The 19,609-nt window shown below is 43.5% G+C and overlaps 1 protein-coding gene across 9 annotated transcripts in view; it reads left to right on the top strand.

The window, feature by feature from the left end:
• Window positions 1-19,609, top strand: part of CEP89 (centrosomal protein 89) — an 81,549-nt gene that overhangs the window by 6,584 nt on the left and 55,356 nt on the right. For all 9 annotated transcript variants that reach the window (XR_009006056.1, XR_009006060.1, XR_009006058.1 and 6 more), the window contains exons 3-6: window positions 2,034-2,192; window positions 4,925-5,111; window positions 14,855-14,957; window positions 17,582-17,610. Coding sequence is in view for 3 of the 9 variants with exons in the window: in XM_007165059.3 (XP_007165121.2) it covers window positions 2,034-2,192; window positions 4,925-5,111; window positions 14,855-14,957; window positions 17,582-17,610 (478 nt within the window). In the remaining 6 variants the exon portion in view is untranslated. The remainder of the gene's footprint in view (window positions 1-2,033; window positions 2,193-4,924; window positions 5,112-14,854; window positions 14,958-17,581; window positions 17,611-19,609) is intronic.

Here is a 19,609-nt window from a genome sequence, read left to right as displayed (position 1 = left end):
ATATACACTATTCTGGATATATATTCTGGATACAAGTTCTTGTATCACATACAAATCACATACAAATATGTGATTTGCAAATATTTTCTCCCCATCTATGGCTTATCTTTTCATTTTCTTAACAGCCTTTCAGAGAGCAGAAATTCTTAATGTTTATGAAGTTCAAGTTGTCAACTTTTTCTTTTACAGATCATGATTTCAGTATCATATCTAAGAAATCTTTGCCTAACCCAAGGTCATAAAGCATTTTCTCCTATATTTTCTTCTAGAAGTTTTATAGTTTTAGCCTTTACATTTAGGTCTATGATGCATTTTCAGTTAATTTTTGTGTATGGTGTGGGAGGTGTAGATTCAAGTTCACTTTTTTGCACGTGGGTATCCAGTTGTAGATTCAAGTTCACTTTTTTGCACGTGGGTATCCAGTTGTTCCAGCACCATTTGATGAACGTTATCTATTGCCATGTAAGTAATTACACCAAAACTTAGTGGCTTTTTTTTTTCTTTGCCATGCCACGTGGTTTGTGGGATCTTAGTTCCCCGACCAGGGATTGAACCCGGGCCCTTGGCAGTGAAAGCACGGAGTCCTAACCACTGGACTGCCAGGGAGTTCCTAAAACTTAGTGGCTTAAAACATAAAACAATAGCATTTTTTATCTCATATCTTACTATGCTCTTTAAGTTATTTTTTCCTCTCTGTGTTTCATTTTGGTTATTTTCTATTGTTTTACCTTTAATTTCACTAATCTTTTCTTCTGCAATGTGTAACCTACTGTTAATCCCATCCAGTGTAATTTCCATCTCCTGAAGTTCAAGTTTTTTTAATAATATTCCATGTCTCTACTTACCTTTTGGAACATATGGAACATAATTATAATAACTGTCTTAATGTCCCTCTCTGTTACTTCTAACATGTCAGCTCTGAATGGGTTTTGATTGATTATTCTCTTCATTGTGGGTCATGTTTTTCTGTCTCTTTGCATGCCTAGTTTATGTATGTTTGCATACTAGGCACTTTTGTGAGTTTTACCTTGTTGAGTGCTGGATATTTTTGTATTCCTATAAGTCTTCTTGAATTTTGTTCTGGGATGCAGTTAAATTACTTGGAACCAGTTTGATCTTTCGGGTCTTGCTTTTATGATTTGTTAGGCAGGGTCTGGAGCAGTGTTCAGTCTAGGGCTACTTATTCTCCACCACCTTTAGAGTGCTGTACCCAGTGTCCCGTGAATTATAATGTTTTCCCATCTGTCTGGTGGGAGCAGTCACTATCCCCAGCCCTGTGTAAGCACCTGGCACTGTTCCTCTAACCCTCGTGGATGGCTCTCCCCCAGCCTTCCGTAGTGTCCTCCCACTCTTGCACTGAGGAGCATTTTGCTGAGCACTCAGGGGGCCTTCTGCAGGTTTCTGGAGGTCTCTCTGTTCAGCTCTTTCCTTTCTGGTACTCTGTCCTGCAAATTCTATCTGCCTCGGTGTTCCCTGACTCTCCACTCCATTTCCACGACTCGGCCTGGCTCCACCTCATTTCCTCCTCCCTGTGCTGTGACCCGGAAATTCTCTCAGGCAGTAAGCTGGGACAATTAATTGTTTATTTTGCTTTTTCAAGCGGGAGGGTAAACCCATGACTCTGTCTTTCCTTTATTATAGTTTTGAATAATTTGCTCATTTCTTTTATATCTTTTTATTTCTCCTTTTTTTTCCCCCCATTCTGATCTTTCATTTTAATAGGAACACTACTTGAATATAGACTGCCTGGATTACAGACCTGGCTTCATCTCCCATTAGCTAGGAAAGCTTAGACAAGTCATTTAATGTCTTTGAAAAATGGAGATGACAGTAATACCCATTCATACAGTTGCTGTGGGAATGAAGTGAGACTGTGTAGTGGCACATAACAGACTACAGGCCCGTAGCCAGCAGATACACACTGAACACTGCAGAACTGAAAGTAAACCTTGATTAATTCATGTATCCTGTTGTTCAACCTTCAGCTTGAGGGTTCGTGTCTCACTGACTCACTGGGATGTTTTTGTCCGTAGATCTGCTCTGGCTGCAGCCATTCTAGCAACAACATTGACTGGCCGGACTGTTGCCATTCCTCAGCCTCGCCGGAGATCCCACTCTGAGAGTGACACGACCTACATTGAAAAGGACAGTTTCATCGAGCCCTATGCCACCGTCTCGGAGCTGAGGCATCAGTAAGGACCATGTCACGGGTTCAGCTTCCTCTCGGGGCAGAGGCAGGGCAGCTCTGAGCGTGTGTGTGTGCATGTGGGTGCATGTGGCTATAGGTCTAGAGCTTAATACTCAGGTTTTCATCACTAGCGTCAAAGGAATACTGTCTTGGGACATTAATCGGTCTTGAATTGTATCCAAATTTTCTCTAGAGTGGATCTTGTTAAATTATAGTTTGTGAAGACACCGGTTGCTTTCGTGGCAACACTGAGCTGGTGAATTCAGTGCTGCTTTTAGCCACAACCTAGATGGTGAGAGTTGTCAGTCCCCACTTCTCGTGTATCTCCTCTCTGAACGGTCGCACTGAATTTACCTTTGTTGACGCCTACTGTAACCTTTCTTCTTTAACATCACTTTCTCTACTGCTTGAGCTGGATTAGAGCTGACATAGGGCCAGGAGTCAGGAAGGTTTCCTCCTGAGGGAGAGGGCACTGGGGGAGAGCTGCGGGCTATACAGGAACCAACTGGGAATGGGTTGGGAGGTGGTCAGCGTGGGGCTGGGATGAGAGAAGAGGGAGCATGACACATGTGAGCAACTGAAGGAAGACATTTGTGGCTGGGAGGAGTCAAGTGAGGTGGGGAGTCATTCGAGATGGTGCCGGAGGAGTGGGCAGGCTGGGGGTGCCTTTGGTATCCTGTTCTGAGGTTTGGTATCTCCCCCAGGAGCAGTGGGAAGACCCTGAGGACTTTAAGGGCTTGTGGGGTGGAGGTGGGGGATGCGTCACTAGCTGTGCCTTGTGTCTGCCATGTTTATTCAATTTTGGTTTTTGAGGTTTTTTTTTTTTTTAACATACCAAAATATTCTTTATTTTTTCTGTAGTAAGAGCTATCAGTCTTTGTAGTTTCTGACATTATTGTCAAATCTAGGAAGATTTTTCCTATTACAGCATTATACAAATGCTCACATATTTCCTTCTAGGATGTGTTTATATTTTTGGTTTTTGAATTTTAATCTTGACTCCATTTTTGAGATGTTTGAATATAGCCTGTTTTTCTCCCGGTAAGAATTTATACTTTGGCTGAATAAGAACTGAAGATGAGGAAGTGATTCTGAAATCCATTGGAAAGAATAAGCAGATAAGACCATAAGAGGAAATCTGGAAAGGAAGAATAGTGATTCAGGGGGAGGGCTGCATTAGCCCCATCATATATATATATATTTTTTAATAAATGTACTTATTTATTTATCTTTGGCTGCGTTGGGTCTTCGTTGCTGCACGCGGGCTTTCTCTAGTTGTGGCGAGCGGGGGCTACTCTTCGTCGCGGTGCACGGGCTTCGCACTGCAGTGGCTTCTCTTCTTGCGGAGCATGGGCTCTAGGTGCACGGGCTTCAGTAGTTGTGGCACACGAGCTCAGTTGCTCTGCAGCATGTGGGATCTTCCTGGACCAGGGTTCAAACCCGTGTCCCCTGCATTGGCAGGCAGATTCTTAACCACTGCGCCACCAGGGAAGCCCCAGCCCCATCATATTTTAAAACATTTAGTTGAAGTAGTTAAAGTAGAGGAGTGCTGGTTCAATGATAGAGAGGTGCACGTGAACACCCTGAGGTGAGCCTAGTGTTTGCAGGCATATTGAATCTTTAATAAAGGCAGCCCACAGATAAAGGGAAAGGAAGGGATTCAACAGTATATTCATTAGCAGTATTAGAAAAAAGTCAGCTTTGAGCCTTTCCTAATTCATACACCAAAACAAATTCTTATTGAATGAAAGGACTAATTTTTATATACATAGAAATAAGATCATGAAATCCTATATCCAATCTTATCAAGCCTCCCAGAGAGAGATGCCTGCTGTGTACTTCCAAGCTAAGAATTTGGAAGGTTAGAAAAAAAATTTTTTTTTAATCATCTGTATGTTAAAAAAATTTATAGTCAAAATAAGATCAATAGAATAGGAAAAATATTTATAGTAAATACGAAGTCAGGGTTTTAATTTTAGTAGATGGAAAAGTTAATTTCAAATTGGAATGGACGTACTAGAAGCAGAGTAGATAAATGGGCAGGGGCCATGAGCAGACAGTTCGCAGTAGAGGAACCAGGGCTCACATCCAAATACATGGAAAAATATTCGTCTCAGGAAGAAATGCACATTTTTCCAGTGAGATTTCAATTATTTTGGCAAGTTTTAGAAAATTATTACCAACATAGTTGCAGGTTGGGGAAATGATTTTGCGCGGACGCGTGTGGACCCACGAAATGTTCCTACTGTTGGTGGTGTACTTTCCGTGTGTGTGTGTGTTTATACTGTTTGACTCAGCAGTTCTCCATATGGTTGTTTGTTTTATGGGACTAATACTCAATACAGAAGAGATTTGCTGCACATTGACATTCATTACAGGGTTATTTATGATGGTGAAAATTGGGGGAAAAAACCTAAGTAATGGGAACGGGTGATAAAACTGGTGTATGAACCTAACCTCTTGACTTTAAAAACTTGTTAACGAGGAGCCAAATTGTATATGTATGCAGTGACAATAACTATAAAAACCTAGGTGAAAAGCTAGAAAGAAATGCTAACAGTGTACAAAGAGATGGAATTGTGGATGATACCACCCTTTAGCTTCTGTATATTTTGTAATGTGGTCGTAATACTTTACAGTGGGACTTGAGGCAGTGCATTTAATACACGTATATGAACCTATGTGAAGCGTTAAGTGGCTTGTTTGTTTATTTTGCTCTTGAATGTTCTCATACAGACCACATAGGCAGAATGAGACGGGAAGAAGATCTTCTTTGCCATCCTTTGAAATGCTGGGCTACGAGGAGGAAGAGGACACTGACACACACCTGTCACGCAGCCACAGGGAGTCGGGGGACACAAGTGCTTGCAAAGAAGAGGGAAGCCTCAGCGACGCCGTGTATGCCGTGCCACACAGAAATCAGGTGCTTGTATCGTTCCAGCGTTTCTTCTGCACCTTGACATTAACTCAGAGTCAGTTGTGTCAAGTGCATTAGTAAGGATTTTCCTTTTCTGTCTTCGGCAGTTGATGGCTTTTGTTTGGGGGCTTATTTCTTTTTAACATGTCCAGTCTCATTTTCTGTCTTGTTAGGCTAAAATTCGAAACTCTTTCCTTTATCTTTCAAGACAAGTCCTTCAAAAACAGAGATAAACATCTTCACATTCTTAACGTAGGTTTCCATCCGATGCTGGTCATCCTGCTCTTTCCTTTGACACCCCCAAAGCTAATTTTCCTGTCACTTTTCTGAATCGATGTGTACGTTGCAACGTTTCTTCAAATTCATGCCTGACGAGGGGAGTATGGTCACTCGCCTCTCCTTAGCAGCAGACGCTCTCTGAGTGCTTACCCTATGGGAGTCTATAAATCAAACTCTCACGTGCATTGATTTCCTGCTGTCTCGGTGACGTAGGTTCCGTTTACGGCCCCATCACACATGGGGGGCCGAGGTCCAGAGAGACTGAAGGAGCCCATTTCTCCACCATTGCCCGCGTGCCCTGGTTTAAACACTCTGCTCCCAGGGTTTTGGAAACTGGGTAGCGCCATTTTGTTAATGGCAAGAGACAGCACCATAATTTCTTTTTCCTTTCTCGCTTTTTTCTTTTTCACCATCACTATATTTATTTATTTATTTATTTATTTATTCATTCATTCATTCATTCATTTATTTATGGCTGTGTTGGGCCTTCGTTTCTGTGCGAGGGCCTTCTCCAGTTGCGGCAAGTGGGGGCCACTCTTCATCGCGGTGCGCGGGCCTCTCACTATCACGGCCTCTCTTGTTGCGGAGCACAGGCTCCAGACGCGCAGGCTCAGTAATTGTGGCTCACGGGCCCTTTTGCTCCACGGCATGTGGGATCCTCCCAGACCAGGGCTCGAACCCATGTCCCCTCATTAGCAGGCAGATTCTCAACCACTGCACCACCAGGGAAGCCCTTCACCATCACTATAATGTGTTATTTGTAGTGAGTATACTTATAGACTTGTAGCATCCAACTATAATATATACAGATTGAATATATTGACTATCCTCCACTATACTGAATCACATTTTAAGTGGCGTTAGGGAACTTATTTTGAGGAATCCTTATGTGAGTATTTCAGAAACTAACCATCACTTTCTAGCATATACAGACTTCAACATGCAAAGTTAGGTTTCTCTACAGCAAGGAGCACTGGACAGGCAGACAGCTGCCAAGAACCCAAGGAGGTCTGCGGGGCTCTAAAAGGCCTATATGAGCTCCCACTGCCCCTCAGTCTGCACACTTCCTGGCTAGTATGTTGGACCCAGGTTACAGATAGAGCTGTATCACTCAACTATTTTGGAAGTAAAGCTTGCTACCGCATTTCCCTCAGAGGAGAGAGATTATAGTGACCTGTACAACCTCCTTTGTCGTTAACAGAACGGATAGTTTATTTTTTAGGCAAGTGTGTCATGGCGGCTCTAGGACCCATGTGCAGTATGGAATTTTTTTTTTTTGGCTGCACCATGCGGCATGTGGGATCTTACTTCCCCAACCAGGGATCGAACCCATGCACCCTGTGTTGGAAGTGCGGAGTGTTAACCACTGGACCGCCAGGGAAGTCTCAGAAATGTTTTTTATTTAAAAATTTGAAAAGTAGAGCAAGGCAACAAACACTGGCGAGGGTTGGTGAGGATGTGGAGGAGCTCTCTGATGCTGCAGGAGTGGGAGTTGACCCCGCCGCTGTGGGGAGCTGTTTGGCACTGTCTATTGGAGCTGAACACGTGCATTTTCTATAACCCAGCCCCCCGAAACTGAGAAGCAGAAAATAACATAGCACGTTAGTGTTCTCACGCTCCAGAATGAACGAGTATTGACATCTTATCTTTTGTTTTTCGTTTTTTTTTTGCTTCAGATTTTTTAATAAAAGAAAGAAAATTGCAGTTAGGGTTGAAATCTTTGTCTCCCATCTGCTCCATCCCTGGATAGCCATCTTCTCCTGGATTTGGGATGTGTTCTAGAAGTCTGTTTTTATTTTTTTGCTGTAAATAAGTGTCAATAAACAAATGTATTACTATATATATGTTTTTAATTGTACAAAGGTCACCGTACTGAATCAATCTTTCCACCTCTTGGCTTTTTCACTCAGCATTGAAGTTTTGAGATGGATACATGTTAATTTATTTATCTTCTCACCTACTGATGAACATTTAGGTTATTCCTTTGCATGTTTGGTACGTGTACCTATGTGTGCTTCTTCACACTAGATGTTGCCGAATTGTTCTCCAAAGCAATGGTTCCCATTTGCCTTCCCAGCAGCAGTATGTGCATGCTGGTCTCCACCTTTCTGTACATCCCAGCCAACAGGAAACTCTTTCCCTATACAGCCCAGGAGCCAGGAGTATTAGTAACTGATTGCAATTGAAAGGTCTCATCATAACCTGGACATTGTCCTGGCTGGTTGCAGATTGCATGAATGAAGGGGCCCTTAAGCTGGAAAGGGATTTCAGTTTCCCACAGCCTTACAATTAGTACAATAGGGGGAGGAAGACACATTGACCTTTTCTGAGCATTTGATATTTGCTAGGCAGCTCACACGTGCCATTTCATTTACTTCACACCCCTGGCGGTAAGTGTGTGAAGAAACAGGATAAATAACTTGCCCAAGATCATCCAACCAACCACCCAGTGGCAGAGGCAGGATTCAGATCAGGGCAACCAGTTTTCCCTGTTTAGAATTAAAATTTGTGTTTACAATCCTTGTGCCTATCAAGAATATTTCTTAGACATAGACCTTTTTTTTTGAAACTGATCAAATATTCTTAAATTTATTATATGATTAAAATACATATCTTTGAAAAGAATAGATGTGTGGAGCATGTACAACTGCTGTTTAATCACTAGATGGCACTAGCTCTGAAGGAGATACTGCCAATGGGGTATGTTTTAATTTAAGAAAAAAAGTAAAATTGCCCTCCTTATTTTTACTATAGACATTCTATAATCTCAGGTAAATAATTTACAATTTTATTCTTTTTTATCGAAACTAGTAAGATAAGGAAACAGACCAACCCACATCAGGCAATTTGGATATAAGTCTCTACCTCATGCCTCTCTCTGTGTTTCAGGGTAGTTTGGGCAAACATCTTCATGTGAGGTGTGCACCCACTCAGAAATGGCCTAACAAATGGAAAGCAAGTCTTGTTTTCAGCAGCTGTCTTGTTGGTGCCACCCAAAAGTAAGGCTGCAAGGGAAGTGGGGTGGGTGAATGTGTGGTCAGTTCCCACAACACTAGGGCCCAGTGGAAAGAGCAACGCCACGGACAGAGACCTGAGTCCAAGTCCCAGCTTCTCTACTTCCCAGTTGTGTGACTTGGGAAGTCTGATAATGTCTCTGTGCCTCAGCTTCTTCATCCTATAAAGGACTGTGTTAGGGAGGAAACCGTCTTTGGGTAGGTAAATAATTCAACACTTACTTGTTGAGCATCTGATTGAGTACTAGGTATTGTGCTAGGTGCTGGAGAATCAGTATAAGACAGAGTCCACAGTCACACAATTAATAATTAATTAAAGGAAGGGTACACGGTGGCATGAGACCACATAACCTTTTCTGAGAGGACTGCTGAGAGTGACAGCAAAGAACGAGTTAGGGCCTTTCTTCTCCCCTTTGAGGTCACTTGATTTTTCTGCCTGATAGCTTTGTAGGTTCATTCTTTATCTTTTGAAGTTTGGTAATATCACCAGGATTAATCATGGTGTTTATTATTTTCTGTCCTTTTTTCCTGAAACTTAGTACATATAATTTAATTCTGCAGACATAGATTTTCATCTCCCTTTTTTATTTTCAGGGAATATTTCCTCCCCTCTTTTATCTTTGACTGATTTCATCATCCGTTCATTGTATTCTCCATTGGGAACACTAGTTATGCGTTTGTTGGATATCCTTTGTCTTCCATGTCTGTTATATTTTCTGTAATCCCTTGTCCCTCCATTTTCTTTGCAGCTTCACTTTGTGTGATTTACTCTATCCTCATCTCTCTCAGCACTTTGTCACTATGTTTTATGGCTTCTCGTATAGCTTTTACCTCTGTATTGGTTTTATTTTGCCTTTTGTTTTTGTGAGTTCTGCTGATTTACTTCACACATCTTTCTGTTGCCTTATCACTTTACCTGATCTCCTGGATCTCTTCTTTGGGTTCCTCATGTCAGACTGTGCTGTCTTTAACTTCTTTGAGAGTATAGAGCTGGATTCTGGATGGCAAATGTGGGCTCTCCCAAGTGTCTCCCTTTAGCTTCGCCCGCCCTCCCTTCTGCCCTGTGGGAGTTACTGTACGTCTCCTGGGACCATCACATCCTTGCTCTCAGTGCACCCGTCAGAGAATCACTGTGGACCTTTGCAACCGTGACAGTTTGTGACTGTCGAAGCACCTGCATACCTGACGTCTGAGGAAGTTTGGTGGCTTCTGGCATTCTCCCTCTCTTCCACATTTCATAGGTTTGGTGGCTGTTTTCTGGCCATTGACTAAGCTTGCTTGCTTTTTTTCTTTTCATTCTTTCAATTGATTTCAACAGGTTTTAAGGGAGGACAGTGTAGTGTAATTGCCTGCTACCATTTTCAAGAAGTCACTGATAGGATGTTACTGAAGCTCCTCTGTCACACCTTCTTGCTCTTGTTGTTTTGTGGATTTGCAGAGCATCTTGTCATAAAATATCATATATTCATTCATTTGTTCATTTATTCATCCAGCCAACTGCCAACAAACGGATATTTGAATGTCCGCCATGTCCTTGGATCCAGAGAGGAATCATTCATGCAGGGGTAAACCAGTTATCTCTAGAAACTTCTGGAGGCCAAGGAGTAGTAGGGAATCTTTTGCTGCTGTGGTTGAGGATTAGGAATGTCCCCCTTCTCTCTCCACAGTTTTTAATTTTTAATTTCTTTAAAATTTTCTTTCTGTTACACAAGTGTACATGAATCCCCATGTCTTATAAAAACGTTTGATACTGCATGTAAAGCAAACACTGCCCTGAAACCCTGCCATTTCATCCCTCTTCTTCTCTCCAGGACAAGCCTCTGCAGTCACTTTGATGTCTATATCATTTTCTTGGCTAAAAATAATCAAATAGGCAAACAAAAGGTTTAAATAATAGACCTTTAACTCTCTCACATAACAAAATCAAAAGATAGGAGATTCCAAATTGTTTCAGCTGCCTGTCAAAGATTGGCACCTGAGATTCTCTTGGCCTGCTCTCTGAGGTCACCAAATGCAGCCAGTTCTTTCTGCAGAAAGGAGGAAGCAGGGCAAGGTCCTTCAGGCTGCGCTGTGTTGATTACGGGGAACATTTTTTCCTGGGAGCCTCCCAGCAGGAGGCTCATTCGTCACATGCCCATCCCTTGGCCAATTACTGGCTAAGGGGAATAGGGTTACTATTACTATGGGCTGAGCCCACTTGCACTGAACAAAATCAGGGTTCTCTCAGCAAGGTAGAAGCGGGGCGCTGACTGCCGGGTGGGCTGCGGTGCTTGCAGTCTCCCTGTCCACATTTACACACACACATCCCTGTGCAGATAGGAATGTCCACGGTTAGTGTATGCACGTGTAGACCATTGACTCTGCTCTACCAATGCAAGCACCTCTGCATGAGCTGGATCCCCATTGGTGGCAGTAGAAGGCCAGGATCTCAAGTCAGGCACCCAGCTGTCACTGCAGCCAATTTGCAGAAGCCACCAAGAGTGAGTGAGCCCTGCCATCTTCCAGCAGTGGGGTCTCCTCCATGCGGCGGTGAGGAGGCTTGGATTCACAAACGCTTATTTCACTTACCATAACGTGCCAAACCAGGGGAGGTCCAGCATGCTGTCGGACTTACAAAGGTCCCAGTGCAGGCCCGCGCGGTCCCTCTACCCCACAAATCAAAACTGCCCCTCCCAGAGTCAGTCCTTGGTCCACTGCACAATCTGACCACACTCTCGCCTGGACTTTACCCTGAGGTGGAGCTAAGTGAACCCTTCCGTTGCTGCACCACTAGTGTCTGTCCCTTTGGGCTGGGATTCTTAGGTTGGCATCATCGATCTGAGGTGGGGCATCTGGGAAGGTGCCAGTGCCGTTTGGGGCTGCACCCTGTGCGTCCTCAGGGTTAATCACTGCCGGCTCTTACAGTTGGCTCGCCCCACAGTCACAGGAACCTAAATGTTGCAGCTTCTTTGCCATGTTGCCAGGTGTTCCAATATCTTGCTTTCACCTCCAAGTAAGAGAAGATGTCACAGATTAGCTTTGCATATTTTTGAGCTTTATATTCATGGAATCATAGAACATGTATTATTTTGCATCTGACTACATTTTTTGGTGTGTACAAATTTAAAATTATATCTTCCTGGTAAATTTAACAGTTTGTCACTGTGAAGTGAACCTCTCTATCTCTAAAGAGGTTTTTTGCCATAATGTCTATTTCATCTGACATTCTCCATCTTTCTTTCTTTTTTTTAATTAATTAATTTTTAAATTTATTTTTGGCTGCGTTGGGTCTTCGTTGCTGAGCGTGGGCTTTCTCTAGTTGCAGGGAGGGGGCGCTACTCTTTGTTGCGGTGCGCGGGCTTCTCGCTGTGGTGGCTTCTCGTTGCAGAGCATGGGCTAAATTTAGGCACGCAGGCTTCAGTAGTTGTGTCTCACAGGCTCTAGAGCGCAGGTTCAGTAGTTGTGGCGCACGGGCTTAGTTGCTCTGTGGCATGTGGGATCTTCCCAGACCAGGGCTGGAACCCGTGTTCCCTGCATTGGCAGGCGGATTCTTAACCACTGTGCCACCAGGGAAGTCCCCTCCATCTTTCTTTTGTTTGATATTTGCGTGCTCTATTTTTTTCCAACCTTTAATTTTTTTTGGCCATGCCACGCAGCCCCGGCAGTGAGAGCACCAAGTCCTAACCACTGGATCTCCAGGGAATTCCCAATCCATCCTTTAATTTTAACCTTTCTGTATCCCTATGTTTAGCTGTGTCTTGTAAATAGCATCTAGTTGTTTTTTATTTTTAAGTTTACTGAGATATAATTCACATACATACTATTCATCCATTTAATGTTTACAATTCAATGCAGCATATAGTTTTTGTTAACCAAGTTTGACAAACTTTTCCTTTGTCTTTTTACTGGACCATTTGGTTCTTTTATGTTTAACGTATTATACAGATATATTTGAGTTTAAATCTGCCATCTTTATTTTTCCTACTTGTCCTATTACTCTGTATCTTTTTTCCTCTTCCATTCTTTTGGATTGATGGTTTTTTTAGTTCTATTTCTTTCCCTCTACTAGTTTGCAAATTATACTGGCTTGTTTTCTTTTCTGATAACTACCCTGTAAATTCTAGCATGTACATTTTACCCTTTAAAATCTGAGTTAGCGTCCTAAGCAGGAGGAAGATGAAGGAGCTTAGGCCAGGGCTGCAGACAGATGAGGAAAAGGCCACTTCTGGCATCCCTGACGGCAGCACTGTGGCTGAGTTGGCCGGCTTCTTCCTCCCTTCCTTCAGGACCCAAACGATTTTTGTTTTAGTAACCAGGTGATTTTCATACTCAGAAGTATGTAATAGTTTAAAAAATGTTTTAAATTAAAACTTTTAAATTAGAGTGTTTTTAGAATATTGCCACAAATTCTTTAGGCTTATTTATCGATGTATTAAATATACACAAAAGGCAGATAAGCCATAAGTGTACAGCTCGGTGAATTTTTACAAACTAGCCCCCATCCAGATTAAAAGAAAAAGAACACTACTAGGACCCCAGAAGTCCTCCTCTGTGACCGAGAGGACTCACTACCTCCCCAAGAGTTAACCACTGCCCTGACTCCAAGATTAGACTAGATCTTAGAAAATCACCATAGGTTAGTTTTGCATATTCTGAGGATTCTATGACTTTAATCATACAGTGCGTATTCTTTGGAGTTTTTGAGAGTCTTCTGTCATTGTGTGTAGCAGTTGTTGGTTCATTCTTATTGCTGTATAATATCCAGTTGTACAATTATAACATCCAATTAGTTATTCATTTTACTGATGATGAATATTTGGTTGTTTCCAGACTGGGGCTTTTAGGAATAGTGCTGCTATGAACATTTGTGTGTATATTTCTGGTGGGTCTATACCGCTCATATATACTGATGAGTGATATATGTATGGTCATAGGGCATATGTACGATCAGTCTTAGTGCTAGTAGATGCTGCCAAACATTATTTTCCATAATAGGGTATCTTTAGCATTTTCTTTCTTTTTAGGTTTATTTATTTAATTTATTTATTTTTGGCTGCGTTGCGTCTTTGTTGCTGCGCACGGGCTTTTTCTAGTTGCAGCGAGCAGGGGCTACGCTTCATTGCAGTGCACAGGCTTCTCGTTGCGGTGGCTTCTCTTGTTGCATAGCATGGGCTCTAGGCACACAGGCTTCAGTAGTTGTGGCACGCGGGCTCAGTAGTTGTGGCTCGCAGGCTCTAGAGCGCAGGCTCAGTAGTTGTGGTGCACGCTTAGTTGCTCCGCGACATGTGGGATCTTCCTGATCCAGGGCTCGAACCCACATCCCCTGCATTGGCAGGCGGATTCTTAACCTCTGCGCCACCAGGGAAGCCCCTAGCGGTTTCGTATTTCCTTGATAAAAGTGAGTAGCGTAATGTATCTTTGACAGGGTGAACAAGGCAGATGGGTTCCTAGGAGGCAAAACCTAAGAGGTCATTTCTTTTTAATCCCTTCAAATGATGAGTAGAGTGGGAGACCTTTCTGCTGCTCCGAGCTGGGTCGCCCTGGAGCCCTGTACCCAGAGCCTGGTGGGCCTAGCCTTAGCTTTTGGCTCTGAAATGCCCCTTCTCTTGGGCATCTTGCCAGTGAGTTCTGCCCCCTCCCTGCCAGCCATGGGAATGACCCTTCCACGGCCTGCAGCACAGCACAGCTAAGCCAAGCTGATCACATACGCAAGATACTATTCAGGATAGCAGAAGGGAAGCCAGCCAGGGAGCACCAGTCGCAGCTTATTGCACAAGACATGGTTCACTGCTCTTCCCCTTGGGCAGCCTCTGTCCCCACCTCCCAGAGTCCTGCCAGTGGGGTAGTCTCCTGTTTATCAGGGGAGGTCCCAGTCATGGCCCACAGGTCTGTGAGGGGCAGCTCTGCAGCCCTGCCACCATTCATGATACCTACGTAGAAGATGCTCACAGACAGCAGAGGGGAGAGTTCCATTCCATCAGGAAACATTCACAGTGGACTCACAGCCAGTGAACATAATGGACCTCGATCCCAAACAGTTGCCTGGATGAGGGCTGTCACAGGGCTCGTCAGCAGGTCTTGTCCCATGTGGAGATGAATACACAGCATCAGTACCAAGGCAGGGTGGTACTGGGTGCTATGCAGAGCAGGCCAGAGGCAGCTCCTTTTCCTGAGTTGGTCCCTGGCAGGAATGGGGAAGGCGAGCTGCCCAGGTAGCATTGTGGGGGGGCGGTAGGGGTGGCTGTGAAGTTCTCGATGGCTTAAGCATAATTTGGACGGCATTGCCTTTGCCACTGGGCTTCTCCTGAGGGACCCGAGAGTTCATCCAGCCCTGCCAGGTGTGGTCCTTTTATGTCTTAGAGAGGAGGGAGCAGTGGAGAAGGTATGGAATAAGACGTTTGGGTTTGTTGGGAAGAAATTTGATACAGAAGCACTTATCACATAGTTGGTTGTTCCTTTGTCTTTTGTAACAAAAAGGTTCCATCGTCACATGGGGTAGACAGTGAAGATGAGGAAAATATTTCTGAACAAGATGGGTTTCCAGGCTCACCTGTTCCACCAGAGCGTACGCAAGAAAAAGGTAAAAAAAATTTTTTTTAATTTAATATAAAAAAGCATTTTGTGGCAATAAATATTGGTTAACTTGGGGGAACATGTAGCCCTTGCACCTTCATAGTGTAGTTCCATGATTTTAAGTGGGAATATCCCTGAGTTTTGTTTTCACTGGGTTACAGTGAACATAGTTGATTGCCTGGGTGTTAGGTTGTCTTTAAAGCACGAGGCCCTCACATTGGAGTCCATTTTGTCGGTTCCGTCAGCCGTGAGAGGCCCCCTGGGGTGGAGGGTCAGGGCTCAGGCTCTGAAGCTCCACACGCTCCTCCCTCTCTGCGCCCCACGTCTAGCGCTGGGAGGGGCGGGTACCCAGTGGTCTCCCCAGGATGAGCGAGTGAGCTTGTCTGTCTTGTTCACCAGGCTAGCTCCAGTGCCTGGATCAGGGTCCTGGCCCATGGCAGGCTGTCACTGCAGGTGTTTTGGATGAAAGAGTGCATGGACACGTTTATAATACAACTTTGTAATAGCGCATCCTTGTACATTTCATTTGGCACAGTGAGAGAATTCAGCGTGTTAAATAACAAAGGTAGTTTTCCGTTTCCTAAGAAGTGGCTCATGTTTGAGAAGTGAGAAGGAGAGCCTGGCATACAGTGGGCACCAGTCACTGCTTTATCAGGACCCTCAGAGTTGCTTAGGCTCAAGAAGACTCTCATATAAGTCAGTTCACAAGGGGACTGATTGATAAACAGAAGGCCAACCTACTAATACCTGTGCCAGAAAATGCCAGTTGATGAGGCCAGCGTATTTTATCCCTGTGGGAAATCCATGTGTATGTTCAATTCAAGTAAAAAGTATATCTCTTTTTAAATTACAGAATTAATACTTTCTCACTGTAAAAAAAAAAAACTGAAATGCAGAAATATAGGAGGTTAAACACACATAATTGTACTCCCGTAGAGTACAATTTTAACAACTTCGAATGCGTCTGTGAATAAAATGCATGTTATTTTATTACCTGGCTTTTTTAAAAAATCGTAACACATCCTGAATATCTCTGTGTTCATACATGTCCATCCACTTTCTGATGTCTGTGTTGTCTGTGGCCTGATGTGTTATATATCAGTCAGAATCCAATCAGGAGACAGAGTGTACATGGTGATTTGAAAAAGGAAAGTTTAATGTAAAGAATTATTGACTATAACAGGATTGCCTACTAAGGAGTAGAGAGAAATCTAAAGAATGCAGGAATGGCAGATAGAGGGAACAGCTGCTCCCTCTTTAGTTAACAGAGAGCCCCCAAGAGAAGAAACATTTGGAGAATCTCCAGTGCAGACATTGGAGAGGGTGCAGCTGCGGCCCACTGGCGGGTGGAGAAGTTAGCCGAGGTGTGTTGCTAACAGAACTCGCTGGAAAGCTGCCCTCTCCAGGGGAATTCCAGGAGAAGCCACCCATGGGGAAGTGCTGCTGGCCACCTAGAAAGAGGGAAGAAAGGAGGAGAGGGGAGAGAAAAAGAGGAACGCAGGGGAAGAGAGGGGCGGAGACAGCCTTCTGGGATGAGGAACCCAAGCCCCTTCCTCCTCCAGTGTCTCTTCTGTGCCCTCTACTGATGAAGTTTATTATTGCGCCACCTGGCAAGGTAGCGCTGCTGCAGTAACACAAGCCAGAAATAAAGGTGGGTTTGGAGTTGAAAGGCAGTGTGGTAACTGGCGCACTTGGTAACACAGGTGGTGTTGAACTGGGAACGCAGGTGGTGGTTGGGAGAGAGTTCAGCTCCTCCAGTGGTTTTTGGTTTGTGATGGGCATTAAAAGCCCCTGGACACTTGTGAAAAGGCCCCACACCAACCGCAAATTCTGAGTCAGTGACTCTGGGCTGGAGCCCCAGAGGGTCTGTATTTTTAACAAGCTCTTTGGAGAGTCTGATGTGAGTGATCCTTAGGCAACACATCAGAAACACTGGTTTTCAGTGCTTTGGTTCTGTCATTTCCAGGTGGCGAGAGGCTTGGTGAGTTCCTTAACCCCACTTCTACTCAGTTTGAGTGCACCTCTCATCAGGTTCTTATAAGGATTAAATTTATAAGAATTAAATTTAGTCGTATGTGTGAAGCACAGCATCCTCCGTAAATGCTAGCTGATAATTATTGTCTAAAGGCTAAAGCCTCAAACTCTGTCAGCCCGAGGTGCCACTCTGCACCCTAGCAGTACCCGGCCAAGAAGCTCGGACCCTGACATCCTTCGGTCGAGGCACCGGCATCTGACCGAGTGGACTGCTACTGGAGGCGGGGAGGCGGGGAGGCAGGGAGGCATCAGCCTCAGCCCATCGGGGGAGTGGCGGTGGGGCGGGTAGAGAGCTCTGGGAGGGGGAGTGCTGGGAAGGTGGGGAAGGCTCAGAGTCGCGCTGAGGAGTTTGGCCTTGGTTCTGCAATCATGTGAGCCCCTGAAGGTGCTCAGGAATGAGCAGCGGGGAGAGACGAGCATCTCCGAGTTGGGCTCCTGCCTGGCTCTGGACCCACTTCTCATGTGACCTTGGGAAGGCTGCCCGCCCGGGCCTGGTGTAGCCCATCTGCAGAAGGTGAGTGCCTAAGATTGTACTCTTCTGAGGTGTCAGGTGTCTTTCTCTGCTTTACAAACTTTTCTCTCTCTTTTTTTAATCAGATGGTAAACATTCTATTCTGAATTTAAAGGTAAGGATTGGTTTTGTGTGTGTGTGTGTTTTTTAAATTTATTTATTTTATTTATTTATTTTTGGCTGTGTTGGGTCTTCGTTGCTGCACGCGGGCTTTCTCTAGTTGTGGAGAGCAGGGGCTACTCTTTGTTGTGGTGCGCAGACATTTCATTGCCGTGGCTTCTCTTGTTGCCGAGCACGGGCTCTAGGCACGCGGGCTTCAGTAGTTGTGGTGCATGGGCTTAGTTGCTCCGAGGCATGTGGGATCTTCCCGGACCAGGGCTCGAACCTATGTCCCCTGCATTGGCAGGCGGATTCTTAACCACTGTGCCACCAGGGAAGCCCAAGGATTGTTTTTTAAAAACTGATTTTCTCAATTAATAGAATTTCTACCATAATTTCAAAACAACTTTTGTGATTTGTGGGGATAAAAACTTCCATTAAGAGTTCTTTTCCATTGAATGTTTTTTAAAATAAAGTTTTAAAACATGAAGAAACTCATGTTTTGCATAGTTTAAAACGAATGTAATGTATTGAGAGATTAGAAATCACTTACATTTACATTTTCCTTTGTAGAATGAATAGACAATAACCAGTTTTCAGACATGGAAATAGTTCTACTTAAGTTTTTAATTCTGCGATGTCAAAGGAGTTTAAAAATTAAAGACTTCTCAGTAGAGTTAATTTATAACCTTATCTACTTTTTCAGCAGAAATTAATATCAGACTGATGTGTAGTAGAAAAATGAACAAAAGTTCAAAGACTTCCCTTTCCTTTAAGTTTTGGGTTGAAAAGGAGGATGTTGTATTCTTTTCTCAGTGCTTTGAAAACGTGCTTCTCTGAAGCTTATGGGGTCTTTTTGCATATCCCAAGGAGAAAAGGCCAGTTGGAGTTTGCTTTGTGCATCTCTGCTCAGCACCTACAGTCATATCACATGCTTTAGAATGTGAACTGATGGCCTGTCACTCATGGGACCTGCATGTAAACACAGTGACTGACTACCAATAATAAACTGTGGAGAAAAGGCAACCCTCCTACACTGTTGGTGGGAATGTAAATCGGTACAGCCACTGTGGACAACAGTATAGAGGTTCCTCAAAAAACTAAAATAGAGTTGCCATATGATCCAGCAATCCCACTCCTGGGCGTATATCCGGAGAAAACTCTGATTTGCAAAGATACTGTGTTCATATGCAGCACTATTTACAATAGCCAAGACATGGAAGCAACCTAAGTGCCCATCAACAGATGAATGGATAAAGAAGATGTGGTATACACACACACACACACACACACACACACACACACACACACACACACACAGGAATATTACTCAGCCATAGAAAAGAATGAAATGCCATTTGCAGCAACATGGATGGACCTAGAGATTATCATACTGAGTGAAGTAAGCCAGACAAAGACAAATATTATACAATATCATTTATATGTGGAATCTAAAAAATAATACAAATGAACTTATTTACAAAACAGAAATAGACTCACAGATATAGAAAACAAACATATAGTTACCAAAGGGGATGGGGGGGAGGGATAAATTAGGAGTATGAGATTTTTTTTTTTTTTTTTTTTCCACACACACACACTGTATTTTATTTTTACAAGAGATAGATAGACTGACACCAAGCATTGTACATGGATGACCACAACAAAAGCAACAATGATTGCAATTACCAAACATGAAACACACTTATACTATGTCATAATATTGACATTCAGTCCAGTAATCCTCCACTGTAACAGCTCCTTTACTTTGCAGTGAAAATTGATTTGTATATTCTTTTCCTCTGAGTCCTTGTGGGATTTTTTTTTTTTTTTAATTCAGACAGAAAGTCACAAAAATTATACTCATCCTCATCAGTTCACTCAGTCCCATGTAATTAATTTCTTTTTTTTCATCTTGATCTTTTGTTAGCAGTTTTATGAGTTCATCAGTTTTTCATTAGAGTTCTGAAAATGCTTATTCATTCAGTTCAGCAGTACAGTCAGTTACCAGAAAC

The sequence above is a fragment of the Balaenoptera acutorostrata genome, chromosome 19 (genome assembly GCF_949987535.1).
Source record: "Balaenoptera acutorostrata chromosome 19, mBalAcu1.1, whole genome shotgun sequence".
NCBI lineage: Eukaryota > Metazoa > Chordata > Mammalia > Artiodactyla > Balaenopteridae > Balaenoptera > Balaenoptera acutorostrata.
Note: the sequence above shows the minus strand (reverse complement) of the source record. Positions and strands in the feature narration are given on the sequence as shown.